The sequence below is a fragment of the Hyperoodon ampullatus genome (genome assembly GCF_949752795.1).
Source record: "Hyperoodon ampullatus genome assembly, chromosome: 1".
NCBI lineage: Eukaryota > Metazoa > Chordata > Mammalia > Artiodactyla > Ziphiidae > Hyperoodon > Hyperoodon ampullatus.
The window spans coordinates 45,352,568-45,363,859 of NC_136914.1; the positions used below are offsets into that span (position 1 = coordinate 45,352,568).

At 38.0% G+C, this 11,292-nt stretch overlaps 1 protein-coding gene across 1 annotated transcript; it reads right to left on the reverse strand.

The window, feature by feature from the left end:
* Positions 1 to 257: 257 nt before the first annotated feature.
* LOC307062825 (ragulator complex protein LAMTOR5-like) lies at positions 258 to 485 on the reverse strand (the record flags this gene model as incomplete). Its single annotated transcript, XM_079718706.1, has 1 exon — positions 258 to 485. One exon carries the CDS (start codon positions 483 to 485, stop codon positions 258 to 260), a length of 228 nt encoding a protein of 75 aa, XP_079574832.1.
* Between the last annotated feature and the right edge of the window lie 10,807 nt (positions 486 to 11,292).

The window sequence follows — 11,292 nt, forward strand, 5'->3', positions numbered from 1 at the left end:
CAAAAAGAAAACATGCTATTTTCTTAACTAGTATTTTGATAAGTCAATCCATAGAATGTCCAAAAGCAGCTTACTCTAAAATTAATGGAAAAGTGTCCAATGCACATTCCATGACTGGCCTAACTACTGGAACTCTCGTAGTTCTGTAAGATAATTAACACAAGGTATGATTGAGTCCCTGTGACAGGCTGCTGGGGAACGGATATGAAATGTCAAGAGGCCGTTTTGTGCACTGCTGTTGTAATGCCATCATGTTTCTAGATCATGATAATGTTCCCTGATTCTAGACACACCATAGGAAAATCAGTGGGGACCAAGGTCAGCTTAGCTGCTTGCTGGGCTGGAACAAATATCGCCCCAGCATGCTCATCTGACAGGGTTCTGCAGCAGCCCAGATCGAGTCCTTGTGAACCTGTGCACAGGACTCCAGCAGTGGATGGATTCTTCACTGTGTCCTCCAGCTGCTGCTCCAAGGTCGCCCCCATCCCGCTCTCCACCACCCGCCCCGGGCAGGACCCCGAGGTGTGTCACCTTCTCCTGCTTTGTTCTGAAGTTCCAGTCCCCAGTTTAGCTTGCAGGTCACTGCATGGTCTGCAGATCCATCAATAAGAGGCAGCCTGCTTTCAGTCAAAAACACTCCAAACACTTTCCCTTCTCAGGGCCTTTGTTAAAGGCTAGATTAAACAAAAAGGCTCAGCAGATCTAGATCAGCAAAACTATCTTGAAATTATTAAATATTCGAAATTTCAAAAGTGAAAACACTAACCTAGTCGTAGTGGAAAAACCGTGAATCTGGTGGAACTTGCTTCCACCTATTTTGTGGTTTAGTCCTGTTTCGCTTTTGAATTACATCGCGATTACATGTGTCTTGGGGAAGAGGAAAACAATCGTCTTTTCAGAATTTAAGTCTTCTTTAGGTCTTAATTTAACCCTGCTTTCACTGTGTGAATGAAGGCGTCTCCTTACCTTCCAGCCGTGGGTCTCACCTTCCATTAACCTTACTTAGGGAAGCCTTCTTGACCCTCCTGCTCTACCTCACTCCTGTTTAAATGCCACTTGCTCCTCTATTCCTCCCTTCCGTGGCCCCGGTCTGGGCTGCCATCATCCTTGACCTAGACTACTGTAGCAGCTGCATCACTGGTCGCACTACTCTTACTTCTAATCCTTTCAATCCATTCTCCACACAGCAGCAGACTATTAGAATAGGTCAGATCACTCTCTGATTAAAATCCTTCAGGGGCTTCCCACTTCATTAGAATAAAATCTCCACTTCTCTTGCTGTCCCATGAAAGCCCCATGACCTGGCTCCTGCCACCCACCCCCCATCCACCCAGCCCCCGACAGCTCTGGTCATTGGATTTCCATTAAGGTTCCTTCTCCATCCGATCGTGATCATTCACCCTCAAGACTTTGCACTTCCTGTTTCCTCTGCCTGGAAATTTTCTACCTCTTCCTAAAATGACAGCTTCTTTCATCTTCAGATCTCAGCTGAAATATCACCTTCTGTATGGAAATCTTATCAGCTCACAGCCTCTAAAGATGGCCTCACTTTTGTCCCTTTCTTTGTTCGTTTGTTTTCCCGTAACGTTTATCACAAGTTATTGTTACATCTTTGTTTATTTGTAATTAATTAACTTATTGGTCTTTGGGGCTGAAAGTGAGCTCCATTAAAGAAAAAGAGGTGTCTCTGACTTGTTCACATTGATATTCCTGGTGCCTAGCACATTAACTGGCTCATAATAAGCCACTCAATACATATTTATTGAATGAGTAATCCTTTATTACACATTTTATGTATATTTATATAAAATTTTACAATTTTAATTATGTTTGTATGTGTTCTTTTATTGACTTAATGTCTTCTTCTACTTTACTAAAGTTCTACAAGAGCAAAGATCAAGTCTACTTTGTTCACTGATGCGTTACTGGGACCTTGCAAGTAATAAGGCCCTTGCCGTTATTTATTTCATAAGTAAATGCATGAAATAATTATCAGTCAATGGAAGACACTTAAAAAGGTAATACTAAAGAGTCCAGATAGGCCATTGAGTTATAAAACAAAGCAGATGAACTCTGCTTTCAAAAACCTAAACTGGGGAAAGGCAGGTTTCAGCAGGTAATGACTTCCTATAATCCCTTTAATTGCTTAATTCTATCTATAAAAATTAAGATCTAATAACCAGCCTGTTGGATAGAGATTTAATTTTCATTTTTTTTTTAAATCAGGGATCCAGTCTTGTTTGTTAGTGTCTACTTGAAACGAACTTGGTTTATGGGGATAGAATGTACTTAAAAACATCTATGATGTTTAACAACCTAGTCCTTATTTTTTGGATATTGGCCTCAATATAATCTTGATGGAAAGTTCTGTTCAAGAGGTTTCCAGAATTGATATTGGAGCATAATGTTGGCCTACACTTCTGATCTGTGGGAAAGCTTTTGTGCCATAATGTCAAATGGCTATTGTGGTAAATGGCAAAAATGACCACAAGACCCTGTACCTCCTTCCACCAAGAAGTAGAGTCCATTTCCTAACTGTTGAATCTGTGCTGGCCCTGGAACTTATTTTGCTCAGTAGAATACGGCAAGAGTGATAGTGTGCCAGTTCTAAGTCTCCATTTCAAAAGACCTTATAGCTTCGTTCTTACTCTCTGAGAAACTTGAAATGCCATGTGAACAAACTTGGCTAGCCTGCTGGAGGGTGAGAACACAGTGAGAGAGACCCCAGTTCTTTCAGACACCTCAGTGGAAGCCATCATAATCAGCTGGCCTGGCCAATCCACCAGCTGCCTGCAGATGCATGAGAAAGCCCAGCTGTATTAGTCTGCTAAGGCTTATACACACACACACACACACACACACACACACACACACACACACACACACAATGGAATATAACTCAGCCATAAAGAAAGAATGAAATTTTGCCATTTGCAACAACAAGAATGGACCTGGAGGGTTTATGTTAAGTAAGTCAGACAGAGAAACACAAATACTGTGTAATTTCACTTATATGTGGAATCTAAAAAAATGAAACAAACAAAACAGAAACAGATTCATAGATGCAGAGAATAAATTAGTAGTTGCCAGAGGGGATGGAGGTAGGGGGGTTAGGTAAAAATAGGTGAAAGGGATTGAGAGGTACAAATTTCCATTTATAAAATAAGTGAATCATGGGGATATAATACGCAGAAAAAGGAAAATAGTCAATAATATTGTAATAACTCTGTATGGGATTAGACCTGACATCATGGTAATCACTTTGTAATGTATTTAAGTGTCAAGTCACTACGTTGTACACATGAAACTACCATAATATTGTACATCAACTCTGCTTCAATTTTTTTTTAAATGCAAAGTACCATAGACTGGGTGGCTTAAACAACAGAAATTTATTTTCTCATAGTCCTGGAAGCTAAAGGTCTGAGGTCAAAGTTAGAAGCATTTGTTCCTTTCAAGGGCTCTGAGGGAAGAATCTGTCCCAGGCTCTGGCTTGTAGACAGCTGTCTTCATGTTGACATAGTGTTCTCCCTGTATCTTCACATCATCTTCTCTCTGTATGCATCCCTGTCCAAATTTTCTCTCCTTACAAGGACACAAGTCATATGCAAATATACATTTGAGTGGCCACGTGGGGGAATCACACAATTCACCTTGTAACACTAGCCAAGATTGGTAAAGCAAGGAGAACTGCCCAGCTCAGCCTAGCCCAAATGGCTGACATACAAAATAGAGCCAAATAAATAGCTGTTATTTTAAGTTACTAAATTTTAGAGTAGTTTGTTACCCAGCACAGGTTAACTGGCACAGCCATATTTAATTGAATTTCAGTGCACTTACTACTTGGTTTTAAGACTGTAGACTATAGCAGTCTATTTGAGCTGCTATAACAAAAGATGGGTGACGTAAACATCAAACATTTATTTCTTATATTTCTGGAGCCTAGGAAGTCCAAGATCAAGGCACTGGCAGGTTTGGTGTCTGATAATAGCTGTCTTCCTGTTTCATAAGATGACCATCTTCTCCCTGTGTCTTCACATGGAAAAGGATGAGGGAGCTCTTTAGAGTATCTTTTATAAGAGAACTAATCCTATTCCTGAGAGCTCCACTCTCTGGCCTAATCACCTTCCAAAGGTCCCTCCTCCTGAGGGACCATCACTTGGGGATTAGGTTTCAACATGTGGATTTGGAGGGAAAACAAACATTCAGTCTATGGCAGTCGACTTTCCAGCTATCGCTAAGTGAGTTACAACAGCTGTGCTGGTTACATGGAAAACTTACTGTGATAAACATTCACTGAAAACATACTTAATCCCTCTAGTACTCCAAGGATGAGCTAGTTGTAATTTACCACAACTAGTTAATTTTTTCTTTCAGGTTATCCTTTGTGAGCTCCAACAGCAGTGATCAATTCAAACTCAGATTTAGTACTTTCCTATCGATATCTCTGCCAAAAGTATGTTATTCAAGGTATGTTCTTAACCAAGTTTAATAAGGCCTATTTTCTAAAAAAATCAAATCATCACACCTCATAGCACCCTCACATAGATAGAAAGCATAGTTTATTTATTTTTATGTGTAATGTTCATCTCTAAATACCAATATTTTCACCAAACTTAGTCTTGAGAAGTTAAATTTCATGCATGTAAGAAATGTTTCCCCAACTGAGTAAATATTAAAATGAGCAATTCTACTTTTTGACAGACAGTGATAAATGTGGTCATCAAATTTGACTTAGTATTCCACAGGGTATCCTAATGTTTCAGGCAATATCTCAGAGCTCTTAAGAATCTCCCAACCAACTGTTGCTTTGAAGGGCAGTTTCTTCACCTAGCAGGAAGTTTTTCTAGTTTATTCACCTTTACTTAGAGTTCCATATTTTCCTCTTTTAATATTTCCTACATATTTAAGCACAGCTAAAAATGTGACCAAAAATGTTTTAAAAGTTTTACTTGGTTATGAAGCTTTACTATTCTCATGCTGGGAAACTGATAATTTGTGATTCTAATTTTAACTGGATTAATCTCACTCAAAAACCCTTCCATGCCTATTGCACATGTTATTGTCCAACTTCATGAAGAATTTAGCAACTACTCTATGTGGAAAATGCTGAGAATTGAGATTTTTTGCTGTTGAAGGAACATTACTCATGCTCTAAAATGCAATTTAAACCTAAGTCAATGTTATATGCAAGTTAATTTTTATTTTGAAAATACTTTTGTAAAAGCTTAGTTTCTTTAGGATTCTTGACCAAAAATGAGACACTCCTACTCTCAAAAGTACCACTATGTTCCCACCACCACAGTTTCTCACTCTATTGAGGGCTAGTTACTGTTCAGCTTCAAAGCGTCAACATTTTCCCCTTGTGGCTATCTGGGGACATGGCTAGGTTTTGCCATTCCTTGAGGGTTACACTGCTTTCCTTTTTGCATTGGCTTTAACTGGGTATCTGCCATTTCCTATGTTCCAGGAAGTCTGCTACTTTCTACCTGGCTCTAATTCAGTTTGTTAATATACAGCATTTATCTGGCTTATGGACATAGAGTAAATCCTAGATAATTTCATCTATGCTTGCCAATTGACTATACCAGATAAGAGCCTTACCATCAACATTAGGCTGCCCAGAAATTCTTTTGTGCTTTGACCTTTCATTTTAATAGTCTGTAGCTGGACAATGTTGGTTTGGCATATAATCATCATTTCTTTGGCTGGGGCCCTCTTTCTGTCTTTCATCTCTGGTAGTATAATAACCATCCTTTTTCTTTTTAAAATTTTCTTTTTATCTTTGCATATTGGAGGACATGAGAGTTCTCCAATTTTGCTTTGCTTTCTTCCTTACTCTGGAAATGCTCTAGCTCCTTCAGGGGTCTCTTTCTCATCTAATTTCCTTGATTTTGCCAGAATCAACAAGGAAGCATTTCTTGATGTCGTGCTTCCTGAGCAGAAAGTCTATGTGCCAGACCATATTAGACAATTTTTTTCTCCAGAACTTTCTAAGTTGAAGTGACATTGGTGTCTGTGTTCTTGCAAAAATCGCCATTGGAATCCCCCTCTTCAAGGCTTCCAGCAGCTCCCCCTGTTCAGAAAATACTTCTTTCCCACTCAACAAATTTTCCAGAGATCTGGAAAGAAATGTTTCTCTGTCCAGGAATATCAGTTCGTCTAAAAACAGACAAACAAATAAAATGTGTATCCAGTAACAGCAGCCAGAATTGTACCTTTACCTTCCCCTGATTTACCATTTGAAAAATAGATTTCTGAGTCTGTGGTCACTAGGACTCCAGGGGCCGGGACATAGAGCATTAATCTAAATAAATGATTCTGACAGTTTTAATGATAAATGTAACTCATATCAGCTAAACTAATCAGTCATTGTGAGGGTCAGAATAATCTTAAGGCACATTTTGTCCTGGGGTCACCCTTTGGGGCATCAGATACCACCTGGGACTGTCTGTATCACTAGATACACGAAGATCACTAAATATTTGAAAATGGCTTGAAAACCTTTTTAGGCATAAGATATCCTCAGAAATTCAGATAAATTTGTGGGCTTTGTTTTTTTTTTTTTTTTTTTTGGTACGCGGGTCTCTCACTGTTGTGGCCTCTCCCGCTCTGGACACGCAGGCTCAGCGGCCATGGCTCACGGGCCTAGCTAGTCCGCGGCATGTGGGATCTTCCCGGACCGGGGTACGAACCCATGTCCCCTGCATCAGCAGGCGGACTCTCAACCACTGCGCCACCAGGGAAGACCTGGCTTTGTTTTGTTTTTTTAAATAGAAGGTAAAAATGCTTAGATAACTGGAATGCATACCAAAAAAAGCAAAAGTGGAAGGAATCAATATTTATTATGCATTTACCCTAGGTGAGACACATTGCAAAATGATCTCTGTATTCCTCATAATAAACCTTTAAGTAAATTTTACATCTCTATTTTATAAATGAGAAAACTAAGACTTGAGATCTCTAAGACTAGAGATGTTAAGCTACCTGCCTGAAGTCACAGTGCACCCTGGCTAGTATGCTGATATGATGAAGCCAGGACTGTAACCCCTTTCCAAAGGCCATGCTTATTCTGCTGTACTTGTCTGGATTGCTGAGAAGCAGAAGCAAAAAAGAAAAGGCAAGGAGATAGGATTGATTTATTTTGATCATATTTCATACATGATTTATTTTCCATGTATGCTAGAACTTAGGAAAATGATAAGTATGTTGTGTAAGATAGCATCTCGTGATTGAACATGGAGACCCTGAATGTATATGTTTTCTGCAGAGTAAATGATGACTGAAAAGAATGACAACAAAATTGAAGTTATATTGCTTCGGATCAAGTAATGTGAATCAAGTACTATATGTCCATGCTTTTACTTCCACAGACTATCAGAGGCACAGTGTAGTGGTTAAGAACTTGGGCCTTTGAAGCCAGACTGTGCATGTTCAAAGACCTCTTCTTCCTCTCATCAGCTGTACTGCTCTGGGCAAGTTACTTAGCCTCTGTTTGCTGCTGTTTCCTCCTTTGTAAAATGGGGATGGCCTTAAAGAAGAGCTTATGTTGTTGGGTTAAAAAGATTGAATGTGCAATACATAAACATTATTTAGAACTGTTTCTGTCTTACAGTATGCACTTAAAGCATGCTGCCTCATTATCTTCTGCTCTGAATCTCAAAAATCCTGTGAATATCTATCTGTTACAAACATGAACCATAAGAACCTAAGGTAGTATCATTAGACGGTTTCTGGAGTTCTTAAAATAGTTCACAGAGTTCTTGGGAACACAATCTGTATGATAAGTAGCTGGTAGAGAGGCCTAGACAGCAGGCCATCAAGACCAGTGGTTGAATCCTGATTCTACCACCTATTAGAAATACAACCAGGGTATCCCAGCTAAGCATTTTTCCATATCTGTAAAATGGGAGAATAGTACCTCAGAGGATTATAGAGGAGATTAATAAAATCATGTTTTGAACAGTATCTAGAGTCTCTCAAGGAATTATTAGTGTGTGTGTATATTTTATATATATATATATATATATATATATATATATATATATATATATATACATCATATCATATCAGTTCAGTGCTTTCAAGGCCAGAATATGAATTTCTTTGCTTGGTGTTTTTTGAGCTTACCTACCTAAACCTTATATTGATAATGTCTTAAATTCGTGTGGTATGTTTCAGCTTACTCAGTGCTTTACATCCATCATCTCATTTAATCCAGAAAATAACTTTGTGAGACAGGTATCATTATTCTTAGAATGTAGACTCAGGATCACAAAGTTGCTAAGTAACTGAGCTGGAACTTGAACCCAGATCTTCTGAGTAAACGCGTCTAATGACAGTTTTTCATGTTTCTCTACTTTCTTCTGAATGTTCTCAGGAAAAAATTTTTAAGAATATGTAGACCAGGAGTTATACATGTCTCCACCATACATATTACATTGGCCAAAGTGAAACAAAGAAAAAAAGTCTTTCCTAAAAGCAAGTAGATAGTTTCAGAGTAGAGAAAAGGAGGAAGAAACACAATGATATGCTTCATCTTTTGCAAATATCTTTCCTTTGCAGTTCTCAAGTCAGTAAGAATCATGTGACAAATTAGTTTACAGAGTTCCCATTGAAATTTGTGAACCCAGAAAAGGTAGGCAGGAAAATAAACTGGACAGAAAATCAAACTTTTTATATTTTATGTTTTCACTTATTTTTTTAAATATATTCTGTTTTCATACACACACAAATATGAACATTGAGAAACCATTTTAAAACCCAGTAGAAGTATTATTAAATTACAAAAAAGACATAGTTGATAGGGATGTGTAGATAATTACTATGATTTTTTTCCCCATAATCCACCGTCAATAACTTATTCCAGTGGTATAAGCTGACATTTACTTTCTTACCTTTTTTAAACTCCTGGGTTTCGGCTAAAGTTCAGTTTCCAGGAAATCCCTCCCCATTTGGGGTGACTGTGTACCACAGCCTCAAATTCCTCCCAAGGCCCTTGCCCATGTACACAGTCATACAACTCACCGTCTGTTCGGGCTGGTTTGGTCGACAGTGCCCATGTGACAAAATTATATCCCTTGAGAAGGAACTGGAATGAAAGAGAACAGATATTACCCACTCAAGGACGGGTTTAGTAGGAAACCATGGACGCTAGCTGGCCATGATCACAAGCTTTGCCAGCAGGCTCTGATTTTTGAATTTTGGTCCCTTGTATCTGTCATGCTTCTTTTTAAAGAGTGCTGAGATGTAGAAAATATAAAACGAAGTCTTTTTTATCCAGGAAGGCAGCCCTGCTGATTTTCACACTGAGAAGTTTAAACAGAGAGGTAGAAGATCAGGAAATTATAATAACCACTTTCTCCTTCATCGAGAAAAAAATACGGGGGTGTTACAAGTCGAATATAAATATCGACACCTTGACAAGCCAAAAAGGACTAAAGAAATAAGATTGTGAATCAAGCTGTACTGTGATTCACTTTTGGTTAATGAAACTAACGGATTGACTAAATTTTTTTGGCCCAAGTGATGCATTTAAATGCCTGGTTATTTGCTATTTCATTCAATATCACACATTCCTTCTCCCACACTGAAGAGAACAGTGTCACTTAGAAAATCAGGGCTTTCTGTTGTTCCCTGTGACTGTTCTGTGAGCTTGTTTATCAGCTACACAGATGTGCTACAAGGTCTTTAGTTGGCTTGGGACCACAAGTGAGTGTGTGGTGCAAAAAAGACCTCACCATGCAATTTAACAGATTCCAAAAAAAGGAACAAAAATCCTGAGAGAAGGCATTCATAACAGTAAAAATTATGGTTGGTGAAACTTGGCTGAATTGGCGGAGGAATTCTTCATCCTTCTAAAAAGATTTGCCTCATGTATTGGGGTTAAGTTCAGTCCTGAAAGGACCTATTTGAAATGCTGTTCTTGCATGTGGCTGAGGACATACTACCCCAAATTAACCACACACAAATGTCATTTTTAGTCTTTCAACATTTGATTAAAACAAGAGTTCACATCCTTTGAAGCACAATTCTTTATGGTTGCAGTATAGTCAGTAAGGATTGACATTATGTTCTGATTAAGTGAATATTCTGGTAAGATAAAATGTTACCCATAATCAATTTTTATTTCAATGTTTATTTTTTGAGAATCATGCTAACATGTTAGACTAGTGTTCTCTGCTTTGAAACTCAGTATATGGAATATAATTGAATTATTTCTTTAAAAATGGTAACGTAAAAACAGAGTAAGATATTAAATATCTTAAAAAGTAGCCTTTTGAATTTGTAATCACTATGAATGTAGGGCCTTGGAAATAGAACATAAAAAAGGAAATACCTGAATAAGGAATCTGGCCTCCAGAACAATGCTTTTGATAGCTTTAAGTATCTTGGCATGCTTTTAGTTTCCCATTATGATTATTAATATATATATTTAAAATGATGTTGAAGAAGATGATGACTGGTACAAAGCTAAGGCTATATTCTAAAAGAGCTATTTGTAAAAATTCCATGATTTATGAACACAGCAGTATGATTCATAATAGCTGGAATATGGGAGCAAACCAAGTATCTATTGACAGATAATTGGATAAACAAAATGTGATATATACATACAATGGAATATTACTTACCTTATTCATACGATGGAATATTATCTAGCCTTAAAAAGGAAGGAAATTCTGTCACATGCTGCAATATGGATGAACCATGGGGACGTTATCTAAGTGAAATAAGCCAGTCACAAAAAGACAAATACTGTGTGATTTTACTTACATGAGATAACGAGAGTACATAGTCAATTTTATAGAAAGAGAAAGTAGAATGATGATTGCCAAGAGGAGGGGCAGGGGGTGATGGAGAATTGCTGTTTGATTGGTACAGAGTTTCAGTTTTTTTGTTTTTCCCACATAAAAACACTTTATTACCATATTAAGTAACAAGTTTTGTTTTTTTTTTTAATCCCTACACCCCCCCACCCTCCCACTTCCCCCCTTGGTGTCCATACATTTGTTCTCTACATCTGTGTCTCTAGTCCTGCCTTGAAAACCAATTCATCTGTACCATTTTTCTAGATTCCACATATATGCATTAATATACAATATTTGTTTTTCTCTGTCTGGCTTACTTCACTCTGTATAACAGTCTCTAGGTCCATCCACTTCTCTACAAATGACCCAGTTTCATTCCTTTTTATGGCTGAGTAGTATTCTGTTGTATATATGTACCACATCTTCTTTATCCATTCATCTGTCGATAGGCATTTAGGTTGCTTCCATGACCTGGCTATTG